Consider the following 27,089-nt stretch of genomic DNA (forward strand, 5'->3'; position numbering starts at 1 on the left):
ATCTATACTTACCTTCCGATGGCCCCCGTAGTCTTGATTCCCTCCGTCCCGGCTGCCGGCAGCGGTACACTGAAGGACCTGCCGACGTCATCGTCACATGACTATGATGTCAGCGCAGGTCCTTCAGTCCATCGCGAACTGCCGGCAAGTGAAGAGAAGGAGAGCGGGTGCCGCCAGAAGGTAAGTATATATTTATTTTTTGTTTTATTCTTTTTTTTTACAGTTTTCTATGGTACCCGGGTCCGGAGGAGCATCTCCTCTCCTCTAGACCTAGGTACCATCCGCACATTAGAATGGAATGCGCATCTACATATACAGTGATGCGGAATCCATGCGATCTAATGCAAGTCAATGGCGGCGAAAACGCAGCACTTCCGCAAAATAATTGGTAGTGCTGCATTTTTTTCCGCAATGATAATCCGCAGCGGAAATTTCCGCAGCATGTGCACAGCACATGCGGATTATCATTGGGGAACATGGCAGGCCTTCTACCATGCGTTTTTTAAGCGTTTCTGCAGCGTTTTTGCCGCTGCGGAAACGCTTAAAAAACGCATCGTGGGCACACAGCCTAACGAAGATACAAAACATGCATAGTTCTTTTACATTTGTAAAAAATAAAATAAAAATAAAAAATTTGCTTCTGTCGCCATTTTACAAGACCTGCAGTTTTACATTTTTGGTGATGTAGCTGCGTGAGGGCTAATTTTTTGCACCCTGAACCGATGGTTTTATTAATTTGTAATAGATACGATGTTTGGGATAGATACCATGTTAGATCTCCTGGTATTGCATTTCTTGCAGTGTTGCGGTCGACAAAAAAACATAATTCTGCGTTTAGATTTTTTTTCTTATTATGCCGATTTCCGATGGGCTTAATTAATGTTATATTTTGATAGATCGGACAGAATGATGTCACATATGTTTTTTCTTTTTTTACTTTTTTATATCTTTATTTTTAATGGGGAAAAGGCAGTCCCCTTTGAACTTTTTATATTTTTTATATTTTTAAAAAACTTTTTTTTTACTGTATTTGTCAGTCAATTTAGAAGACTTGAACTTGCTACCCTCTGATTGCTTGTGCTATATACAGCAATACCACACTGCTATGTTATACGTGTTTGCATGCATATATATATAGATATCTATATATATATCTATAGATATATGTATAGATATATATATAGATAGATCACGGTTTATAGCTGTTTTTCACAGGAATACCATCATGAGAATCATGAGGGTCTTTAGCAGGCCCCTGGCCGTCATGACAGCCCATCGTTACCCTGTGATTTTGTCACTGGTACGCCAAGGGGCGCATGGAATGATGCGACCCACTGCTGGTGTGCTGTATTTATAACATAATTGTACCTCTTATGTGGGTAAGGGGAGGGTTAAAGTGTAACCTTAGTTTTTTAATTTTTTCAGAAATCAATAGTACAAGTAAAAATAAGAAACTTTGTAATATTTTTTAACAGAGATATCTGCCTTAATTCACAGATAAAATCTGTTTTCAGTGTAGATATTTGTATAGTTGTGCATTACTGAGATACCATATGACAGTTGCTACTGATGAGATTAAATGTAGACAGAGGGGAGGAGCTATGCCTCTATCTCCTCCCTTTTCCTCCCTCCATTTACATAGGAGATGGCAGTTGCTACTGATGAGATTACAGGTAGACAGAGGGGAGGAACTCTGCCTCCAGCTCATCCCTTTTCCTCCCTCCATTTACATAGGAGATTACAGTTGCTACTGAGGAAGTTACATGTAGACAGAGGGGAGGAACTCTGCCTCCAGCTCCTCCCTTTTCCTCCCTCTCTTTACATATTAGATGGCAGTTGCTACTGATGAGATTACATGTAGACAGAGGGGAGGAGCTCTGCCTCTAGCTCCTCCCTTTTCCTCCCTCTCTTTACATATTAGATGGCAGTTGCTACTGATGAGATTACATGTAGACAGAGGGGAGGAGCTCTGCCTCTAGCTCCTCCCTTTTCCTCCCTCTCTTTACATATTAGATGGCAGTTGCTACTGATAAGATTACATGAAGACAGAAGGGAGGGGCTCTGGCTCCTCCCTTTTCCACCCTCTCTTTACATAGTAGATGGCAGTTGCTACTGATGAGATTACATGTAGACAGAGGGGAGGAGCTCTGCCTCTAGCTCCTCCCTTTTCCTCCCTCTCTTTACATATTAGATGGCAGTTGCTACTGATAAGATTACATGAAGACAGAAGGGAGGGGCTCTGGCTCCTCCCTTTTCCACCCTCTCTTTACATAGTAGATGGCAGTTGCTACTGATGAGATTACATGTAGACAGGGGGGAGGAGCTCTGCCTCTAGCTCTGCACTTTTCCTCCTTCCCTTTACATATTAGATGGCAGTTGCTACTGATGAGATTACATGTAGACAGGGGGGAGGAACTCTGCCTCTAGCTCTGCACTTTTCCTCCTCCCCTTTACATATTAGATGGCAGTTGCTACTGATGAGATTACATGTAGAGGGGGGAGGAGCTCTGCCTCTAGCTCTGCACTTTTCCTCCTTCCCTTTACATATTAGATGGCAGTTGCTACTGATGAGATTACATGTAGACAGGGGGGAGGAGCTATGCCTCTATCTCCTCCCTTTTCCTCCCTCCATTTACATAGGAGATGGCAGTTGCTACTGATGAGATTACAGGTAGACAGAGGGGAGGAGCTCTGCCTCCAGCTCATCCCTTTTCCTCCCTCCATTTACATAGGAGATTACAGTTGCTACTGAGGAAGTTACATGTAGACAGAGGGGAGGAACTCTGCCTCCAGCTCCTCCCTTTTCCTCCCTCTCTTTACATATTAGATGGCAGTTGCTACTGATGAGATTACATGTAGACAGAGGGGAGGAGCTCTGCCTCTAGCTCCTCCCTTTTCCTCCCTCTCTTTACATATTAGATGGCAGTTGCTACTGATAAGATTACATGAAGACAGAAGGGAGGGGCTCTGGCTCCTCCCTTTTCCACCCTCTCTTTACATAGTAGATGGCAGTTGCTACTGATGAGATTACATGTAGACAGGGGGGAGGAGCTCTGCCTCTAGCTCTGCACTTTTCCTCCTTCCCTTTACATATTAGATGGCAGTTGCTACTGATGAGATTACATGTAGACAGGGGGGAGGAACTCTGCCTCTAGCTCTGCACTTTTCCTCCTCCCCTTTACATATTAGATGGCAGTTGCTACTGATGAGATTACATGTAGACAGGGGGGAGGAGCTCTGCCTCTAGCTCTGCACTTTTCCTCCTTCCCTTTACATATTAGATGGCAGTTGCTACTGATGAGATTACATGTAGACAGGGGGGAGGAGCTATGCCTCTATCTCCTCCCTTTTCCTCCCTCCATTTACATAGGAGATGGCAGTTGCTACTGATGAGATTACAGGTAGACAGAGGGGAGTAGCTCTGCCTCCAGCTCATCCCTTTTCCTCCCTCCATTTACATAGGAGATTACAGTTGCTACTGAGGAAGTTACATGTAGACAGAGGGGAGGAGCTCTGCCTCTAGCTCCACCCTTTTCCTCCTTCCCTTTACATATTAGATGGCAGTTACTACTGATGAGATTACATGTAGACAGAGGGGAGGAGCTCTGCCTCTAGCTCCACCCTTTTCCTCCTCCCCTTTACATATTAGATGGCAGTTGCTACTGATGAGATTATATGTAGACAGAGGGGAGGAGCTCTGCCTACAGCTCCTCCCTTTTCCTCCCTCTCTTTACATATTAGATGGCAGTTGTTACTGATAAGATTACATGAAGGGAGGGGCTCTGCCTCTAGCCCCGCCCTTTTCCTCCTTCCCTTTACATATTAGATGGCAGTTACTACTGATGAGATTACATGTAGACAGGGGGGAGGAGCTCTGCCTCTTGCTCCACCCTTTTCCTCCTTCTCTTTACATATTAGATGTCAGTTGCTACTGATGAGATTACATGTAGACGGGGGGAGGAGCTCTGCCTCTAGCTCTGCCCTTTTCCTCCTCCCCTTTACATATTAGATGGCATTTGCTACTGATGAGATTACATGTAGACAGGGGGGAGGAGCTCTGCCCTTTTCCTCCTTCCCTTTACATATTAGATGGCAGTTACTACTGATGAGATTACATGTAGACGGAGGGGAGGAGCTCTGCCTCTAGCTCTGCCCTTTTCCTCCTTCCCTTTACATATTACATGGCAGTTGCTACTGATGAGATTACATGTAGACAGGGGGGAGGAGCTCTGCCTCTATCTCCTCCCTTTTCCTCCTCTTTACATATTAGATGGCAGTTACTACTGATGAGATTACATGTAGACAGAGGGGAGGAGCTCTGCCTCTAGCTCCGCCCTTTTCCTCCTTCCCTTTACATATTAGATGGCAGTTGCTACTGATGAGATTACATGTAGACAGAGGGGAGGAGCTCTGCCTCTAGCTCCACCCTTTTCCTCCTACCCTTTACATATTAGATGGCAGTTGCTACTGATGAGATTACATGTAGACAGAGGGGAGGAGCTCTGCCTCTAGCTCTGCCCTTTCCTCCTTCCCTTTACATATTAGATGGCAGTTGCTACTGATGAGATTACATGTAGACAGGGGGGAGGAGCTCTGCCTCCAGCTCCTCCCTTTTCCTCCTTCTCTTTACATATTAGATGGCAGTTGCTACTGATGAGATTACATGTAGACAGAGGGGAGGAGCTCTGCCTCTAGCTCCTCCCTTTTCCTCCTTCCCTTTACATATTAGATGGCAGTTGCTACTGATGAGATTACATGTAGACAGGGGGGAGGAGCTCTGCCTCTAGCTCCTCCCTTTTCCTCCTTCTCTTTACATATTAGATGGCTGACGCTACTGATCAGATTCTCAGAAATATAACAATCTGTCTTCACTGAATACAGATTTTACCTGGGAATTGAGAATAAATGATCAGTCTAGGAAGAAAAAAAAGCCGAATTCTCTTATTGTTCCTGTTATATTACAAAGCTTCTTATTTTCATGTGTATTATGTAAAATTGATTTATGAAAAAAAATATAACATTGGTTACTCTTTAAACCTAGGAAGAGATTCAAAGCTTAAATGAATTGCACCTTTACATTGTGCTGAATATATTTAGTTTTCTGCGTATAAATGCTTGTGTGCTTACAGTAGATTGGCTATATTAGGGTTGCAGTTTACCCAATAGGTGAAAGAAATCTAGGCAATAAATAGGTAAAAATATCATCTCCTAATGTAAATGTGTCTGATGCTGAATAAAAAAACCTGTAACCTTTCCATATTTCTATGTGTGTTTTTATTTTTTTTTCAGATGAAAAAAATCCTCCAAGTAGTTATCAGAGTAGTTGCAGCATGGAGGGAACCTGCAGAGCAGAGCTGACCATCTCTGGAGAAGCGGGTGTTGACCAGAACTGCAGTATTACCCAAGACATACCCGCTGTGTCTGCTTTCTTTAGCCTAGCTGCTCTGGCGGAGGTGGCGGCGATGGAAAATGGTCATAGGTCAGATTTTTTTTGGAGGGTTGGGTTAGTCTGCTGTTTTGTTCTGCCTTCTCTATACCTCCTATAAATTTGTCTTTCTGCTTACAAAAATATTAATAAGGCCTCATTCAGACATCCTTTTTTTCACGTACATGTTCATGGATTGAACACGTATCCATTAAAGTCTGTGGTGCCATTAACATGTCCGTAGGTTTTTTAATACCATCTGTGAAAATCACAGATGGCACACCGATGATAAAAACTGAAGCACTGACCAAACACTGATGAATATGGGATCCTAAACTTGATGACTGTTCTTTTGCATTTGTGAAAACATACGGATGTCTGAATGAAGCCTTAAACAGAAATTCACTTCCATCAGTTCTCTTGCATTTCGGGCTTGTGTTGAAGCCCTGGATAATGTGACTGGCGGGTTGCTAAAAACACATTTAATAACAATCCCATGTTGAAGTGAATGTATAACTGCTAGACTATTGTTCATGACAACTTTTTATGTGACATCTTATAGGAAAGAAGGAATGTTATGGCAATGGTTACACAGTGCTGGGGTGTTAGGATGAGACAGCAGGGAACATGCGTGAAAACTATTCTAACGAGGCTGTCCTTTTCTCTTCAGAAGTCCTAGATCTACCCATGCAAGAGATGGACAGAAGAAAGACATGTCCCAGGCAGCGGTGCTTATATCCTGTGCTGACCAATGAAGCTTCACTTTCTGGCAAAATCTGACTCCATATTGAAATATAAGCCTTGAGCCTTACTTAGGAAGGCTACATTTATCCATTAAATGGAGGACAAAATGGGCAGATAAGAGTTTCACTTGAAGCCAAAAGCTTGGGTTTTGTCTTTAAAGCTCAGCTTGTTCTTGGCCTAATAATGGAGGAAGACGACGCTACGGTCATGGTTGCTTTCCGCTGAGGCTAACTATGGAATGAAGAGTGAAGGCGAAGAAGCCGCCTGTGCTGTGTCTCCGTAGAGAAGCGCCGTGACGTGGAGTGTGATGCTAGTTTCATATTATAGTTACTAAGAAATGAAATACTGATGCACTGCACTAGATAATAGACATGCTTGGTCATTTTTGTAAATGAAGATATACGTTCCAAAAATGGTTTATATAATAGTTTATGCTTACATTTATATTGAGACTGAGTGTAAAAGTTGTTCCAGGAGGATATAATCCGTAGGCTCAGGTGTACCAATGTTAGGGTTGTTGTGTGTCTTGTCTGCGACCCTTGCCTTCTGCACTTCTCTAGTTTTCTGTAGACTATAGACCCCGCTTCATATCCTCAGCTCACGCCATGTGCCATAAACACAGGCTTTCTAAATGCCACCTACTCCATGTCATCCTTAATGTACTGACATAATCTGATATATTGCTGAACAGACACAGATATGCACACACATTCAGTAATAAGCCTTAATAGATAGTCATTAGCCCTCTACATGCTTACAACTTTGTTTTCCATTAAGTACTAAAAATGAAGTGACTCTGTCTAAAATAGCATTTTTCGACCCATCATAAACGTACATGTAATTATATTGGCACTCGAGATGGAGTACATAAACTTTATGTAAAATGGGCAGATTTCCGAACAGATCATAACATAGTGGAATCTCAGTTTCCATGTATGTTTCTGATTAAAGGGAATCTATCACCAGCTTTTTACTATGTAATCTGAGAGCATAATGATGTAGAGACCGAAACACTGATTCCAGTAATGTGAAACTTACAAGGCTGTGTATTGCTGTCTCAATAAAATCAGTGTTTTAGCAGCAGGAGATTATCACTACAGGACTAGGTATCTTGTGCCTTCTGGTCCAACCACGCCCCCAACTACTGGTAGCGGCTTTCTGTTAATGTACAGTGTACACAGAAAGCTGCCAATCAGTGACGTGGGCGGGATTATACACAGTTCATCTTACCAGGCACTGCTATATCTGCAGCAGAGAAAACTAATTCTATCACATCTTCTGTACCCAGTAGACTAAGTGACACATCACTGGAATCGGGGTCTTTTTTTCTACATTATGCTGCTGACGGATACACAGCAAAACTGCTTACAGATTCCCTTTATTGCCTGTTTTACGTAGGTGTGCATTTCACTTTAAGCCTTTTTACTTGGAAGCATAATGAAGCTGAGAAGCTGTCATTAACCCTTTGTAATAGTTGGCTATTTTGTGCACTGTTTATATTTGAAGGTATTAAGGGTTGTAGCACATCACGGAGCTGCCATGCAATTTCAGCAGTAACGCTGTTCATTGATACTGTACTATAGGGTGATGACCGGAGCATCCAGATCAGGGATTCCTATTACCCAGGTCACTCCAGGGAAGTAATACATAACTATGCACTAGCACTGAGTGTGCACCTCGTCATGATTAAGGGGAGCAGTATTTGTCCGTACTTTTATGTCCTCCATTCCATCTACGAATTATTTTGTAAAAGGCTGTAATGTAAGCAAAACACATAACATGTTGAGTTTTAGTTATAACTGCAAAACAATAACCCAAAAAATCCTTTCTACTCCTGGTATATAGATGTGACATGTTTCTGTAAGGATTATGTTTAGATGATCTTTGCAATGCTTTTTTAAAGACTTGATAACCTGGATGGGAATCATTATGGCCATACACAACCCCTTATAGGGGTAAGCAATGCCTTACTGACTGCTTCAGTAAAAAATTGCTTGTACAGCCGCCCTCCCTAACTGTACCTGTTGTCCCTTAGGCTATGTTCACATGCAGCATTTTTGCAGTGTTTTTTTATGCAAATTCAAAGCTTCTTGTTACAGTACCATTTAAGGCTATGAGATTTCAGAAATCTCATGCAAATGCTTGTTTTTTTTTTCTTGACTGGATTTGAGAACTACAGCATTTTTCTAATCTGCAGCACGTCAGTTCTTTCACCATTTCTGCAGCGTTTTTTTTTCACCCATAGAAAGCAATGATAAAGTGAAAAAACGCAGTGAAAACGCAAGAGAGAGAAGGTTTTGGCTGCAGCAAAAATGCTGCGTGTGAACATAGCCATTGTATGTAGGTTTGGTAAACCGTTAAACATATTTTAGGGATTTATATAGGCAGTACTAACCAAAACTATCATTTTGGATATAACTAAAACCTGAGTGTTTGCTGACCTAGTGTGTGTACCACATCCACTACTGCTCTTCCAGACCCCTATCCGGATTTAGGGCTGTCTTCATCTTCACTTGGCCTTCCCCAGTGCCTTGTTACATGGCGCTTATAGTAGGCCGAAGGTGATTGTGCTATGCTCCTTTCTGTGTCTTTTGTATGTAGTAGAGAGGTATATATGCAAGTTCCTAATATACAAATCTATATATCTCTGATTTAAAAAATCCGATAAAATTTACCACGGCAAGAATTAAATCTCCAAAACTGCGTTGTTGTTATTATTATATAGCAATTTATAATGTGAATGTCTTCCAATTAATTAGAACTTATCACCACTGACATTACAGTTTTACTAAACAGTTGTATTCCCAATTAAATAGCAATTTTAAATCATTTATTCTTATAACTGTGTATGGCATTTCTCAGTTATACATAGAAATTTATGAATAAATTGAGAACTGGGGGATCTCATTTCTTTTGTCAAAGGGGTGTGTCCCTACACAATCTAGTATTGATAACACTGATTGGTCAGGGTCGCAGAGTGTAGGAACACCCCCCTCCCAACTGGTAACACCTAGTTGTCAATGTAGTCATACATTTCTAAGAGGAATAACAGAGGAATGGCACAATGTATATTCATAAGAAAAGATGATCTAGGATTGTTATTAGTGATGATCGTTGCTCGAGATTTACGAGCATGCTCGGGCGAGCACCTATTATCTTCAGCGTGCTCGGGGTTTAAAGGGGTATTCCCATCTCCAAGATCCTATCCCAATATGTAGTAGGTGTAATAATAATAATATTAGCAAATATCTCCAATTAGAAATGTAGTATAGTATTTTTGATTCGCTATCTCTCTTACCTCATGTGCAGGCATTGCAGGACCTTAGGTATCCATGGTTACAACCACTAGCAACTAGCTAACTAACTGTGACTTTATCAGTGGATGTAACCATGGATACCTAAGGTCCTGCGATGCCTGCACATGAGGAAAGAGAGATAGCGAATCAGAAAAAATATACTACATTTATAATTGGAGGGATTTGCTAATATTACTACTATTACACCTACTACATATTGGGATAGGATCTTGGAGATGGGAATACCCCTTTAAGTTTTCGCTCCGTGCTCATGATTTACAACTGTTTGACAGCTTTAATACATGTGAGGAATTCCTATTTTTCCAGCATTCCTCACATGTATTAGAGCTGTCAAACAGTCGCAAATCATGTTCACGGAGTGAAGGAAACTTAACCCCCGAACACGCTGAAGATAATAGGTGCTCGCCCGAGCATGCTCGTAAATCTCGAGCAACGAGTATGCTCGATCATCACTAATTGTTATATTATGTGGAATATAGTGATTTTCTGAAATACACGTATAAAGGTCCTCCTTGAGGAAGGCTTCTCCTGTGTTTTAATCACAGTGGCGTGCTTTTCAGTTTGTGATAACCCACTTAGCCTAGTTTAGGCAATATAAAGCCATTGTTTTAATGATTTTGGTCACGTATATACTGTATCATGTACTTGACGGTAACATCAACAATATGAAACTTAAGAATCTTCAGTAGTGTCTTTTACATATACCATTACTAGATAAGGTTGTTTCCATATGAGACTTTTTTTTGTTAAACCACTGCCTGCATATTATGAGTGAAAGCCTTTTACTGCCCTGCTATCTTATCCCAGCAGGGTGTCGTATTGTCCTCTTACCTGGACCATACTCAGACGTTGAGCTTGGGGTACTGTTACAGCAATAAACATGTTTGCCTTCTTTCTAATATAGAAATACCTAGCTTTACGTAGACCCTTGGTATACCAGACCTCTGATCATGTTACTGTAGTCCACAAGGTGACTTTACGGTGTGTGCTGCAGAAGGTTAGGTGTTGGCTGGTCGATTTTCAGTAGTACCTCAAAACCACATATTTAAAATGATCCTGAACTTAGATACTTTGATTGCGGTTTTATTGTCTAAAAATAATTGTAAGTGACCCATAGCTAAATAAGAGGCCATCACTGTTTGCAGTGAACATTTCCAGCCTTCTAACAGCATTGGTGAACCTGATAGTCTCTCATCTGTGGTGCCTATCTTTAGCAGAACTATTTAAGGTGGAGATACTGGTTTTGCTGGTACAGTCTGAACATTTTCAGTTCATGCAATACTGGGTCATCAAGGTTCCTTTCGGGAAATGTAAATTTGGCACAAGACACAATTTAATGCAGTGTTCCCCATCCGATGGCTCAGGAGTCCCATATGCTTCCCGCGTTTAGGTGCTTCACTGTGTGCTGCTCAGATCTCATACTATGTGGCAGTACAGTTGGCTATGAATCATCTACAATTTTGGCTTCAAATTCAAGATCTTATGACAGCAACTTGATACTTGACAGGTGATAACATAACATCATAACATTGTCTGGGGGTGTTTTTTACGTAAAGTATTCTGTTTGTTTGCTTTATTGTTATTAGGACCAGTTTAAAATGACAGTTATTATGTATTTGAGTAGGGTTATTTTAATGCAGTCTTTAATAACATGTTCAGTTTGATCCCTGTTGTTACTAGTTTGGCTGCGTCTCCCACCAGAAATTTAAAATTGGCAGCAAAGAAAATAGGCAGTCTGGTTGCCAACAACGTAAATGCCAGAAGCCTCTCTTCTTAATGGCCTCCTAAGGCAAGCCAATAATTGGCAAATGAGCGTTTGTAGGAACTCTCATTCCGGATTATAGGCTCATCTAAAAAGGCTGGCAATCACGTGACGAGTGTGCAAAACGCTTGTTAATCAGGTGCAATGATTTTTACGGCAGCATAAAAATCACCATTGTTGGCAGCACATTGTCCTATGTAAACAGGATGGTCTGCTAATAACATGATATTCTGTGCACGGAATTATCATATTATTGATTGTACTATGCGCATATATTCTATGTCCTGTCTGAACAGGCCAGTATACGAATGCCGATTAGCTTGTATATAGCTGACTAGTGGTCATTTAACAGTCTGGATCGACTCATGTAAAAGGGCAATTAAGAGCAGCTTCTGGTGTCATGCAGTTGCTTAGGCAATAAGACCACCTGATCCCTCCTGCAATCAGTTTTAAGCTTTTGGTGGTAAACATTTTATATTGATGACCTATCCAAAAGATAGGTCAACAATACAAAATTTGTGGGGGTCCGGCACCCAATCAGCTGTTCTCGGTGAACAGTACAGGTCCATCAACTGTTTAGTAACCTCGGCTGGGTACTGCAGATCCATTCCTATTCATGCGATCCACCGGTCTGATATCGATGACCTATCCATAGGATGGCTTACAAATACAAAACGTAGTGGTGCAACCTTTAAATGGAACCTGTCAGCTGATTCATGGTGCTCAAAGTATGGACAGCATGAATCAGAGTCTGGATGTACAATTGCAGCCAGGTATGTTTTTCACTAAAATATAGTTTGAATATTCTAGCACTGCTAGAGGTGATTGTCAGGCCTCTCTCATATGTGTACATCAGGAGAGACCTGTCACCCACCTGTAAAATTTGGCCAGGGTGGCATTGGACTATTCTCTTCTTTGCCAGATCTTCAACACCATAGCATTTGAGAATAATATACCTAGCTGATATCGTACAGCCAGACTCTGATTCATGCTGCCTGTGATTTGGGCAGCATGAATGACAGGTTCCCTTTAATGTTGCTGAGTATCACTTAGTATAATGTGGCTCAACAGTGAATATGACTTGGGGACCCCCACTTTAACCCAATATAGGATCGGCACTACTGCTTGGCACTAAGTGTTAGATCAGTGTGTTAGTATTTGAGGTATGGCACTTCGGGAATTATAATATGCTGAAATTCAGAATTGTATTACTTTATTTTTGGTCCCGCACATTATCAGTGGTTATGAAATCCTCCTTCCTGTGATCCCCTTAGATATATCTATTTTTGTCAGATTGCCCCTTATAACATTTCAGTACTGCTTCTAGATATTTCTGTATGACTATGGTACCTTTTTTTGGAAAAAAGGAGAGAAAAATATCTTATTTTATATGTGAATACTGAGTTACTAAACCTAAGTGGCTTTTCCTTAGAGTAGTGTAGTGACTGTTTTCAGAAACTTTTGTAGATATTGCTTAATTTTTAAGCTGCTAGGCACTAAGAGTAGCAGAAATCCTGCAAAGCTTTAGTTAGTTTTTAAGATATTGGCCATTGTTGGCTCTGAGTAAGTGATTTTCAGTAGATCTATTTGCTAATGCACTGAATCCTTTAGACAAGGCATTGGTATAATCAGGTAACCAATATTAGCACAACTTAACATTTCACTCCAACATTTCCCGATTGTATGTGTGTTTGTACATAGAGCATATCCAAATCTTAATATTTTATCCAAGAGCTGGCAAAATGTATTCCCAGGATGGAAAACCATTAACTACCTTTGGGTTTCATTCTTGAGACCATGGAGGACACCATGGCTTACTGCGGCTCTGTAGAGACTGTAATAAACAGGGCTTATGTGGAAATGCCACAAGATTGCCATAACGTTCACATGATCATCTTCACGGCAGTGTCATCCAAATGTGTAGCTAAAGTTCCTCGTGGGAAATGTTTGCACCTTATATGAATACCAAAATAGAAAAACCTATTTGCTCTGTTACAATATTTTGCTTTTGCTTACTGAACCACTTATAACATCGATATGTCTGCATCTGTGTGTTGTACCCACAATTATTTCATCCTTTAAATCAACTGTACTGTAGTAAACCTGTGATTAAGTTAAACAAAAATAATAAAAAAAAATGGGTGTCTGGGCGACATCAAATATTTTATAAATTATACAGTGTTCCAGTTAATGTTTTTTTGCATTTTTTTTTGTTTGCTTTTAACTTTGTCATTTGTGCTGTGGTTTGTGCCATAAAACACAGTGTTCCAGAAATTCCCGGCTTTTTTTTGTTTTGTTTTTTTTATACCACGTCATTTTTTTTTTCCTAAAAATTAGATATCAATTCCAATTATGAGACCAAAAGCATTGAACCTCTTTGCTGCAATGAAGCATTTTGTGTTTGACGATGTACCCATCCCAATGCTATGCTCCAAAATGAAACGTATATTTATTAAATAATAATGAACTAATGTTTTATACAGCTGTAATGATCTTATTTTGTTTCCCAGTCAAGCTCCGTGTAGATTTCTTAAACTATTTGAGATGGTAATAAAATGTTTCAGTAACTGACCTTCCGATTGTTTCAGTTTTTACGGTATCTTCATATGTATTGTTGAGAGTTTAAGATGCTTATTGCACATAAGAGACCTGTTTTTTTTTGGGGGGGGGGTAATTATTATCTGACACTTTGGACATCAGTTTTAGAAGGAAAATGTTATGGTAAGTCTATTTTTACACTGTGCATCTCAATTTGTTCCCAGGTACCTCTGCCCTACCAATCTATAACCATTATAAAAGCAATATAGCTTGTCCTTTCCCGCAGTAGAGCAGAGAATAGACAGGCACTTGGATGTTTGACTGATCAGAAATCAGTAACTGGATAACTTGTAATATGGCGTTTTATATACCAAACGAACCTTTCAACTTTGTACGTGTCTAGGGGGATAGGAAATATGTTATTTCTTTAAACAAAGTGATAGTGAAAATAAGATGTGTCAGTAACTGGGCTGCTTGCTGTAGTTTTGATAAAAACTGTTTTATCAGCAGCAGATTATCACTTGAAGACTAGTAAACCTGCTTCCATGTAGTCCTCCATATTCATGAGCTTTGTATGACCCCACCTCTGATTTGGCAGCTTTCTGCCTATGCACAGTGTACACAGAAAGCAGGCAATCAGTGTTGTGAGTGGGATTATACAGAGCTCAGCATTCAGAGAACTGCTAGATCTGCAGCAGATAAAACATTTTATAAAAACTGCAGCCAGCAGCCCTAAAAGTGATACATCGCTTGTATCAGGGACTATTGCCCCACATCATGCTCTTAGATAGGTTTTATGCAAATAGGATAAGGAACAAGCAGATAGCTTATGTATATACATGTAAATAAGAGGAATATGTGCACTTATATAATGATGTAAGATAAGACTAGTACATACACATACAGTACAGACCAAAAGTTTGGACACACCTTCTCATTTAAAGATTTTTCTGTATTTTCTTGACTATGAAAATTGTACATTCACACTGAAGGCATCAAAACTATGAATTAACACATGTGGAATTATATACTTAACAAAAAAATGTGAAAAAACTGAAAATATGTCTTATATTCTAGGTTCTTTAGAGTAGCCACCTTTTGATTTGATGACTGCTTTGCACACTCTTGGCATTCTCTTGATGAGCTTCAAGAGGTAGTCACTGGAAATGGTCTTCCAACAATCTTGAAGGAGTTCCCAGAGATGCTTAGCACTTGTTGGCCCTTTTGCCTTCACTCTGCGGTCCAGCTCACCCCAAACCATCTCGATTGGGTTCAGGTCTGGTGACTGTGGAGGCCAGGTCATCTGGCGTAGCACCCCATCACTTTCCTTCTTGGTCAAATAGCCCTTACACAGCCTGGAGGTGTGTTTGGGGTCATTGTCCTGTTGAAAAATAAATGATGGTCCAACTAAACGCAAACCAGATGGAATAGCATGCCGCTGCAAGATGCTGTGGTAGCCATGCTGGTTCATTATGCCTTCAATTTTGAATAAATCTCCAACAGTGTCACCAGCAAAGCACCCCCACACCATCACACCTCCTCCTCCATGCTTCACGGTGGGAACCAGGCATGTAGAGTCCATCCGTTCACCTTTTCTGCGTCGCACAAAAACACAGTGGTTGGAACCAAAGATCTCAAATTAGGACTCATCAGACCAAAGCACAGATTTCCACTGGTCTAATGTCCATTCCTTGTGTTCTTTAGCCCAAACAAGTCTCTTTTGCTTGTTGCCTGTCCTTAGCAGTGGTTTCCTAGCAGTTATTTTACCATGAAGGCCTGCTGCACAAAGTCTCCTCTTAACAGTTGTTGAAGAGATGTGTCTGCTGCTAGAACTCTGTGTGGCATTGACCTGGTCTCTAATCTGAGCTGCTGTTAACCTGCGATTTCTGAGGCTGGTGACTCGGATAAACTTATCCTCAGAAGCAGAGGTGACTCTTGGTCTTCCTTTCCTGGGGCGGTCCTCATGTGAGCCAGTTTCTTTGTAGCGCTTGATGGTTTTTGCAACTGCACTTGGGGACACTTTCAAAGTTTTCCCAATTTTTCGGTTTGACTGACCTTTATTACTTAAAGTAATGATGGCTACTCGTTTTTCTTTACTTAGCTGCTTTTTTTCTTGCCATAATACAAATTCTAACTGTCTATTCAGTAGGACTATCAGCTGTGTATCCACCAGACTTCTGCATAACACAACTGATGGTCCCAAGCCCATTTATAAGGCAAGAAATCCCACTTATTAAACCTGACAGGGCACACCTGTGAAGTGAAAACCATTTCCGTTGACTACCTCTTGAAGCTCATCAAGAGAATGCCAAGAGTGTGCAAAGCAGTCATCAAAGCAAAAGGTAGCTACTTTGAAGAACCTAGAATATAAGACATATTTTCAGTTGTTTCACACTTTTTTGTTAAGTATATAATTCCACATGTGTTAATTCATAGTTTTGATGCCTTCAGTGTGAATGTACAATTTTCATAGTCATGAAAATACAGAACAATCTTTAAATGAGAAGGTGTGTCCAAACTTTTGGTCTGTACTGTACACCTGCTGGATATATACCCTAGACTAATTGGGAAAATAGCAAATCAAAAGCATGAATCTGCAAAAAATGGTCAAATGAAAAGTAAAGAAAAAACTTTATTGATAACCAAATTGGTTACGTGGTGGCAATATAGGAGACGGGCACACACACAATATTAAAAACAATGAATAGATTAAGGATACCATAGAACAATGAAGATTTGCTGATAGCAATGAGGGTGTCAAACTCCTAACCAATGATACCAAAACGTGTGTCGAGGTGGGCGCCACACTGCTTGCTGGAACCTCCTTAAGGTATACCATCATTTCCTTGTTCACATTATCTCTTAGGCTAAGTGCCCACGATGCAGAAATGCTGCTGATTTTTTCTGCATCTCCCTCGCAGGAGAAATGCATGCGGATTTTACATGCGTTTTTCCTGCCAGGTAGAAGATTTTGTCAAGCGTTTTTGCATGCATTTTCGCATGCGGGTTTTAGCATCACTTGGAAAAGTGCTTGACAACTTGGTCACACTATATAAATCCATGCAACCGGCATGGATTTATATAGTGTGACCAAGTTAATAGTTAAAAAAAATAAAAATGGTAAAAAAAAAAAAAAATTATACTCACCTTCCGATGGCCCATGGTCTTCTCTCCGGTGCGTCCGGTGACTTGGGTGGCTCGCGGCGGTGTAAAAGGACCTTCCATGACGTCATTTAGTCGTGACAGGTCACACGACCTCCCACATCAGCGGTCGCGTGTCCTGTCACATGACTAAATGACGTCATGAAAGGTCCTTTTACACCATCGGGAGCCACCAGGGAGCCAGGACGCACCGGAGAGAAGACCGCGGGCCATCAGAAGGTGAGTATAATGTTTTTTTTTGGATGAGAGTCTCCTCTTCTCCAGACCCGGGTACCATCCACACATTGAATCGCTTAATATCCGCATGTACAGATGTAGTAATGCGGATATTATGCGATTCAATGCAAGTCAATGGCGGCAATTACGCCACGTTTCCACAAAAATAATGGACATGGTGTGGATTTTTCCGCAATGATAATCCGCAGCGGAAATTTCCGCAGCATGTACACAGCATGCGGATTATCATTGGGGACCATGGGGCACGTATTACCAAGCGTTTTCGCTGCGGAAATTCCACAGCAAAAACGCATAGTGGGCACGCAGCCTTATCATTGTATATGAGTTTGATTCCATCCCTCCTACCAGTATTACTTCATTATGCTATGGTATTCTTATTATCTATTAGCCATTATGGGTTTATATACATATTCTGTATACTTCTTTGAATTAGAGTGAACCTTTCATGCCCCCTAAATAGAGAGTGATACATGTACACACACACTTGTGTGATTTGCATCTCAGCACTTTATTCAATGAGTTAACTATTTTGTTCCAATTACATTGACCTCATTTGCGAACTTTTAGCTCATTTAAACATCATTATCATTGTGCCTTGTGTGTATACCCTATAAGTTTTACTGAATTAGGCTATGTGCCCACGATGCAGAAATGCTCAGGATTTTTTCCTGAGCGTTTCTGCATCTTCCTGGCAGAAAAAAACGCATGCGGATTGTACATGCAGATTGTACATGCGTTTTTCCTGCCAGGGACATGCGGATATGAAGCGTTCTTCACTTGCATTTCCGCATGCAGGTTATCAAGCGCTTTCCAAGAGATTTTAGCATCACTTGGAAAGTGCTTGACAACTTGGTCACACTATATAAATCTATGCAAACTGCATGGATTTATATAGTGTGACCCGAGAGAATGTCAAAAAATAAAAAAATAAATATATGCTTACCCTCCGATGGCCCGCGCTGTCTTGCTTCGCTCGGTCCCAGCTGCCGGCAGCGGTAGAGTGAAGGACCTGCCGACGTCAGCGTCGCGTGACCTGTCCCATGACTCTGACGTCAGCGCAGGTCCTTCATTCCATCGCGAAGTGCCGGGAAGCAAGGAGGAGCGCAGCGCGGGCCGCCAGAAGGTAAGTATACATTTATTTTTTATTTTATTCTTTTTTTACAGCTTTTTTAATGGTACCTGGGTGTGGATGAGACTCTTCTCTCCTCTACACCCGGGTACCATCCGCACATTAGAACGCGCCAATTACGCAAGTACAGATGCAGTCTTGCGGAATTGGCGCGTTCTAATGAAAGTCAATGGCGGCGAAAACGCAGCACTTCCGCAAAATAATTGGTAGTGCTGCGTTTTTTTCCGCAATGATAATCCGCAGCGGAAATTTCCGCAGCATGTGCACAACACATGCGGATTATCATTGGGGGACATGGCAGGCCTTCTACCATGCGTTTTTTAAGCGTTACTGCAGCGTGTTTGCCGCTGCGGAAACACTTAAAAAACGCATCGTGGGCCCACAGCCTAAGTCACTGTTTATCTTGTCTTTTTCATTGTATTTAATATTACGTGTACGCCTGTCTCCTACATTGCCACCAAGTACCTACTTGAGTTATCAGTAAAGTTTTTTCTTTGCAGTCACAAAAACCTTTTCATCATTTGACCAGTTTTTTGGATTTGTGGTGTTTTGCTCTTAGATGGGGTAGCGAAAATATGGTGACAGAATCCCTATAAAGGAATTTCAAAAAGTATAAAAATGTTAAAACAATCTATACTTAACCATTTAATCACCCCTGATATAGAAATGCCTCTTCATGCCTACTGATCTTGCAATGATGACATCCTCAGCAGTTACACACGTGGTCAAAATTTTTGGTACCCCTCGTTTAATGAAAGAAAAACCCACAATGGTCACAGAAATAACTTGAATCTGACAAAAGTAATAATAAATTAAAAATCTATGAAAATGAACAAATGAAAGTCAGTCATTGCTTTTCAACCCTGCCTCGACAGAATTTTAAAAAAAATTAAACTCATGAAATAGGCCTGGACAGAAATGATGGTACTCTTAACTTAATATTTTGTTGAACAACCTTTTGAGGCAATCACTGCAATCAAACGATTCCTGTAACTGTCAATGAGACTTCTGCACCTCTCGACAGGTATTTTGGCCCACTCCTCATGAGCAAACTGCTCCAGTTGTCTCGTGTTTGAAGGTTGCCTTTTCCAGACGGCATATTTCAGCTCTTTCCAAAGATGCTCAATAGGATTTAGGTCAGGGCTCATAGAAGGCCACTTCAGAATAGTCCAATGTTTTCCTCTTAGCCATTCTTGGGTGTTTTTAGATATATGTTTTGGGTCATTATCCTGTTGCAAGACCCATGACCTGCGACTGAGACCAAGCTTGCTGACACTGGGCAGCACTTTTCTCTCTAGAATCCCTTGATAGTCTTGAAATTTCATTATACCCTGCACAGATTCAAGACACCCTGTGCCAGATGCAGCAAAGCAACCCCAGAACATAACAGAGCCTCCTCCATATTTCACAGGAGGGACAGTGTACTTTTCTTGATATGCTTAATTTTTCCATCTGTGAACATAGAGCTGATGTACCTTGCCAAAAACTGCCATTTTTGTCTCATCTGTCCATAGGACATTCTCCCAGAGGCTTTGTGGCTTGTCAACATGTAGTTTGGCAAATTTCAGTCTGGCTTTTTTATGATTTTTTTTCAACAATGGTGTTCTCCTTGGTCGTCTCCTATGAAGTCCACTTTGGATCAAACAATGACGGATGGTGCAATCTGACACTGATGTTCCTTGAGCTTGAAGTTCACCTTTAATCTCTTTAGAAGTTTTCCTGGGCTCTTTTGTTACCATTTGTATTATAAGTCTCTTTGATTTGTCATTGATTTGGTTGGCTACAGTCCCATGGATCTTACATTTCTGAATAATATGTGCATCTGTAGTCACAGGAACATCAAGCTGCTTGGAGATGGTCTTATAACCTTTACCTTTAACATACTTGTCTATAATTTTCTTTCTAATCTCCTGAGGCAACTCTTTCCTTTGCTTCCTCTGGTCCATGTTGAGTGTGATACACACCATGTCACCAAACAGCACAGTATCTGTAGCCCTATATACAGGCCCACTGACTGATTACAAGATTGTAGACACCTGTGATGCTAATTAGTGGACACAACTTGATTTAACATGTCTCTTTTGTCACATTATTTTCAGGGGTACAATCATTTCTATCCAGGCCTATTTCATGAGTTTCATTTTTTTTAAAAATCTGTGGAAGCCGGGTTGAAAAATCAATGTCTGACTTTAATTTGTTAATTTTCATAGATTTTTAATTTATTATTACTTTTGTCAGATTCAAGTTATTTCTGTGACCATTGTGGGTTTTTCTTTCATTAAAAGAGGGGTACCAACAATTTTGACCACGAGTGTACGTGATTGCCTACATCAGTCGTCACACAGATTCCATAGTAACGGGGTCTGTACGACAGGACTGGCGCATAGCAAATGTGGTGCCAATATTCAAAAAGGGGACAAAATCTGAGCCTGGAAAATTTAGGCCAGTAAATTTAATCTCTGCTGTGGGTAAAATCCTTGAGGGTTTCCTAAGAGATGCTATTCTGGAGTATCTTAATAAGAATAACGTCATGACCCAGCATCAACATGGTTTTATGAGGGCTTGATCCTGTCAAACTAATTTGATCAGCTTCTATGAGGAGTAAAGTTCCAGATTGCACCAGCGAAACGCAGTGGATGTTGTGTATATGGACTTTTCAAAGGCATTTGATACGGTTCCACACAAAAGGTTGGTATATAGAATGAGAAAAATGGGACATGGGGAAAATATATGTAACTGGGTTAACAACTGGCTCAGTGATAGGAAACAAAGGGTGATTATTAATTAAATACTCTCGGATTGGGTCACAGTTAACAGTAGGGTACCATAGGGGTGAGTATTGGACAGTCTTTTTAACATATTTGTTAATGAACTTGTAGGGGGCACACAGAGTAGAATTACAATATTTGCAGATGATGCTAAACTCTGCAGGGTAATCAAAACAGAAGAGGATAATTTAACATTCCAGAAGGATTTATGTAAGCTAGAGGCTTTGCCTGTGAAATGTCAATTGAAATTTAATGTAGATAATTGTAAGATTATACACTTGGGCAGATTAAATAAAATGTAGGATTATGTATTAAATTGTAAAACACTGGATAAAACTGTCACTGAAAATGACTTGGATGGATGGCAAACTCCACTTTAGTGATCAGTGTCAGGCAGCTACTGTCAAGGTAAATAAAATAATGGGATGCATTAAAAGAGGCATGGATGCTCATGACAAGAAGATAGTTTTGCCTCTATACAAGTCACTAGTGCGGCCACACTTATACACTGCACACCAAAATTGTACACCGTATTGTAAGAAGGTTATAGCTAAACTAGGGCAGGTGCAGAGAAGAGCAACCAAGGTTATTAAGAGAATGGGTGGACTGCAATACCAAGATGGGTTATTCAGATTGGAAAAATGAAGGGGTGGTCTTTTTTCAATGTACAAATATATGAAAGGACAGTACAGAGATCTTTCTATTGATTGTTTAACACTTAGAGGATGCCCCCTTGTCCTGTCACAGGCCTATGTCTATAGGAAAGAAGGTTTAATCATGATCACAGACGCAGATTCTTTACTGTAAGAGCAGTGAGACTATGGAACTCTCTGCCGCATGATGATGTAATGATTGATTCACTGCTAAAATTCAAGAGGGGTCTGGATGCCTTTCTTCATAAATATTACAGATTATTGGGCACTAGATTCTGTGATGGGGCGTTGATCCAGGGAACTAGTCTGATTGCCATATGGAGACGGGAAGGAATTTTTCCCCTAATATGGAGCTATAAATATCTGCCCCATGGGGTTTTTGCCTTCCTCTGGATCAACATGTTAGGCTATAGGTTGAATTCAATGGACTTAAGCCTATCGTCAACCTTAAAATTATGACACTATGATGTGACCGATCCCTTAATTTCTCATTCAGACGTCCGTTTTTCATCATCACGCTAAAAAAAAAATCACAGAGCCATCAGTGTCCCAGCCGTGTGTGGTCCGTGACTAACATTGCTACGAATAGGATAAGGTTTGCAATTTATTTTTCCATATGTGAAAATCACTAACGAAACACTGATGGTAAAAACATATACTCAGACCAAACCTCTAAACTCTCCCTGAAAAGGGTATTCCCATCTTGTAGATTCATGGCATGTCAACGGGATATGTCACATTGCACAGATGATATTGCACTAGCCCTGACAAATCAAATGCTGCACCAGGGAAGTTGAAAGGTAAGATATTCATGAGCCTCTGGTCTACATGCCAGGTACCCCTGACCTAGATTCTGGACCAGAGTCCTGTGAATCCATACGCTCATCGCTACCTACAAGTAGTGTCTGAATAGACTTTATCTACTAGTTCAGGGGTCTCAAACACGCGGCCCGCGGGCCGCATGCGGCCCCTGAGGCTGCTTTATGCGGCCCGCTGGCACAGACCCCTTGACGATCCCGACCTGGTCCAGGAGGAGCCGCCGACAGCAGCGCTGAATTGCCACACAGAGACTGTTTCCCAGCACTGCATTTCCAATGCCAGCCGCCGGCCAATCAGAGGCCAGCAGCTGATATCTGCGTGTCGGCGCAGCGAGTATGACGTCATTGCCATATGCAGATGTCAGCTGCTGGCCTCTGATTGGCCGGCGGCTGACATTGAAAATGCTGTGCTGGGAGACGGTCTCTGTGCGGCAATGCAGCGCTGCTGTCGGCGGCTCCTCCTGGACCAGGTCGGGATCATCAAGGGGTCGGACTCTGTGGTGCCTGCGGGCCACATCTGCAGGAAGGCCGCCGAGGGAACGGAGGACAGGTGAGAATCATCTTTTTTTTTTTTTTTATGTGTGTGAAGAACAGCACAGGGGGCACATAGCCACAAGAGGGGACCTGGATGGGGCACATAGCCACAGGATGGGGACCTGGATGGGGCACATAGCCACAGGATGGGGATCTGGATGGGGCACATAGCCACAGGATGGGGACCTGGATGGGGCACATAGCCACAAGATGGGGATCTGGATGGGGCACATAGCCACAGGATGGGGACCTGGATGGGGCACATAGCCACAAGATGGGGATCTGGATGGGGCACATAGCCACAAGATGGGGATCTGGATGGGGCACATAGCCACAAGATGGGGATCTGGATGGGGCACATAGCCACAAGATGGGGACCTGGATGGGGCACATAGCCACAGGATGGGGACCTGGATGGGGCACATAGCCACAAGATGGGGACCTGGATGGGGCACATAGCCACAAGATGGGGACCTGGATAGGGCACATAGCCACAAGATGGGGATCTGGATGGGGCACATAGCCACAAGATGGAGACCTGGATGGGGCACATAGCCACAAGATGGGGACCTGGATGGGGCACATAGCCACAGGATGGGGACCTGGATGGGGCACATAGCCACAGGATGGGGACCTGGATGGGGCACATTAGTACAAGATGTTTGCCATTATTACTATATGATGCTAATTGTAAGACAATATTACTGAATGTGGCCAATTGGGGGAAACAAAATTGTAAAAATCAAAAAAATAAAAATAAAGCATGAAAAAATATTGGGCACTAAAAATGCTGTTTTATATGTAAACTAAAGTAAACACAAAAAAGTGCACGTTTATTATCGCCACATCCATAACGACCCAAGCCATAAAAAAATAAACACGGAAAAAATGTTCAAAAGGTGTATACAAAAAAAATGGTATCACTAAAAATGTCACATTGAACAAAGAATGCGGCCCCCCAAATTCAAATTTTTTCCATGTGCGGCCCATATACCCAGCCGAGTTTGAGACCCCTGTACTAGTTACATGTTTGATCTCCTCATGTACAGTTAATAGCTTGACAATTATGTGCTGTGTTATATATGGTGAGGGCTTATTTAGATTGCACATCCAGCCTAGCAGGACCTGTGGACTGTGGACATGTAACCTTGCTGATATTATAACAGGTCCTTCTGCACTTCTACCTGTGGAGACTGCGCTGATAATGCAATGCAAGTATTATGAAAGCCGAAGGTCAACCCGATCAAAAGCTGTAAACATATCAAATTTGGCACTTGGAATGTACAAATCATGAACCAAGGCAGACTCGACATTGTCAAAGCCGAAATAGACAGAACAGGGCTTGACTTACTCGGAATTAGCGAACGAAGATGGACTTAATCCGGACATTTTCAGTCAAATGAACATTGGGTCTACTATTCTGGCAAAGACAAAAAAAGATGAAACAGTGTTGCTTTTATTCACAACCGAAGGTTGACCGACACTGTCAGTGATAGAGTCATCTTGGGAAGGTTTTTCATCTGGGTTTAAGTCCATCAGACAGGTTAAGCTGAGTTGTTCATGAAGTTTTTTTCTTTGAAAAAAATTAGTCCATTTACTGGGTTCTGAGCCTTGGCGGTCATCCTCCTCAGCAAAAAAATGTTTCTTGATGGTTAATTCTCGTATAAATTTGTTGATATCTTTAATAACAGAAAAAACATTTAGTTTATGGCTGGTAGGTGCAAAGTTCAAACCACGTGACAGAACACTGATTTCTATAACAGAAATATGTTTGGATGATATGTTGACAACATGACAACACGTTGTGTTCAGTTGAAACTTATGAAGCGATTCCTGAAGAAATTTGGGGTGATGTTTTCAGCCACTTCTTCTTAACCGTTTTTTTTAAATCTTCGGTGGTTTGCGAGATTTTTTATAATAATTCGATTGCGATTTATTGTATTGGGATTTATTATAATGACTAGTCTGATCTCTTGCATCAAAAGATAAATCTGTTGAGGCATCCGAAGATTCAATATCCGATGATTAAAAAGTCACTCAAATTTTTTGAGAATGGTTCAAATTAGGGTAATTGCGTTTTTTTAGTATCGATTTCAGTGATGTTGCTGGTCGCTCCAACCGGCCCCACTCATAAACTTGGTTCTTCTGATAATCAAAAGAATCACAATTAAATTTGTTCTTTTTAGTAGAGATAATGGAATCCTCCAATTTGTTTATTTTGAGTTTTAAATCTTTATGAAATTGGTCAAAATAATTAGTGGACATAGTAGATTTAATTGACATAAGATGTTCCTTTATATTTGATTGAATCTTAATTCAGAATTTTCATGTCTGACAATAAGTTGCATTAATTGTATGGAACATTTGGAAAGGATCAGATTCCATTCAGTGACAAATTGTTCACAATAAACTGTGGTTGGAATTTCCTTTATGCGTAAACCTTGTGGTATCATATTCTTTTGGTTAGAATTAACCAGGGTGGTTTGACCACCAAAGGCCGGGGTCCCACTAGCGTATGGCATCCGATGCGAGATGCTAATGACATTCGGCTCCTGCTCTGCCGCGAGCGGGAGCCGAATGTCAGTGCTCTGTGCTGCGATTCTTTCTCACAGAGAGGATCGCAGCACAGGTGCGGAGGGGGACAGAGAAATCAATTTCTCCATCTCCTCTGTTGCTGGTATTGGCGGGAATCGGTAATATCCGAGTGCAGTGCGATGTTTCACACGCACCCATAGGCTTATATGGGTGCGTGCGATCCGATTCCAGCATACATGCTGCATTTTTTTTCCAGCCCGATCGCATTCCGATTGGCGCTAGAAAAAAACGCCACTGAGCACATACTCATAGGATTAAATTGGTCCGAATGCAATCCGATTTTTTATCAGATTGCATTGGTTTGATTTAATCGCAAGTGAGAGCAATCCCAAATGTGCGATTCTGTGAAAGAAAGTCTCTCAACCTCATGGATTAAATCCCGTAAATTAGATGATATATCAGTAGTATTGGATACATGGTGAAACACTTCTGCTGCACATTCTTTTCTGGCCGTATCAAACAAAGAATCCATATGTGAATGTTGGCCAAGAGAAAATAAAATTTTATATATATATATATATATATATACATATATATATATATATATATATATTTATTTAAAATCAACCTCAAACTACCACCTTGATCACCCAACAAAAACCTTATATAGAATAATAATGAATATAATATCCGCAGTGGACTAAGAAAGAAAAGGGGAGCACGAAGACAGATATACTGGAGGAAATTTGAGAACAAACAAAATCAGCTCACCCCTGGTGGAAACTCCCTGTGAGTTTAAGTATTAGGGCACATCCCTTTATTTGAAATAATGACAGACTCTTTTATTGAATCTACATTTACCAAAAACCCTTATACTTACGATAACGGCCCAATCCATTCAAGCCCATGTCACCTATAAAAGAGTTAAAAAAAATAATCATTGGATATAAACCCCGCTCACCTTTATCACGTCACTGTGTGTCACTGAGGCGCACAAGTACGCGCAGCTCAGTGTCTCTGCTGGATGTCAGGCTGTATAGTTGCATCATGAAACAATTCAGCCTGCCATCTAGATGTAGCAGAGCTAGACGCGTCTATAGACAAATGTATTATTATGTTTTCGTCGGGGACAGGTGAGGATTATGGTTGTTTATTTTTTTAAGTCTTTTACAGGTGAAATGGGCTTCAATGGATTGGGTGTTTTGGTAAGTTTAAGGGTTTTTGGTAAATGTAGATTTAATAATGGAGTCTGTGTCATTATTTCAAATAAAGGTCTTTATACTGAGTGTTTGTATTTTATTTAACAATTTGACTATGGGGTTAGTAATGGGGTCATCTTATAGACGCCTCTCCATTATTAACCCCTGGGCTTGTTGTTAGCTGCCAATACAAAGCTGACATCAACCTCAACCCTACTACCCCACATGGCCCCTTCCTAGGCTATTACTATCAGCCTGCAGCTGTCTG

General features: G+C 41.1%; 1 protein-coding gene across 5 annotated transcripts in view; it reads left to right on the top strand.

The window, feature by feature from the left end:
* The window catches only part of BBX (BBX high mobility group box domain containing), an 86,581-nt gene extending 77,217 nt beyond the window's left edge, over nt 1-9,364 (top strand). For 3 of the 5 annotated variants that reach the window (XM_073664592.1, XM_073664593.1, XM_073664594.1), the window contains 2 exons: nt 5,290-5,479; nt 6,096-9,363. In XM_073664592.1, the coding sequence (XP_073520693.1) occupies nt 5,290-5,479; nt 6,096-6,180 (275 nt within the window). In that variant the 3' untranslated portion in view covers nt 6,181-9,363. Of the gene's footprint in view, nt 1-5,289; nt 5,480-6,095 lie in introns of all 5 variants that reach the window. The other 2 variants (XM_073664595.1, XM_073664591.1) reach the window with 2 other exon arrangements.
* Nucleotides 9,365-27,089: the final 17,725 nt, after the last annotated feature.

This window comes from Phyllobates terribilis, unplaced genomic scaffold (assembly GCF_046119375.1).
Source record: "Phyllobates terribilis strain yellow unplaced genomic scaffold, ASM4611937v1 Scaffold_2__4_contigs__length_985480577, whole genome shotgun sequence".
Classification (NCBI taxonomy): domain Eukaryota; kingdom Metazoa; phylum Chordata; class Amphibia; order Anura; family Dendrobatidae; genus Phyllobates; species Phyllobates terribilis.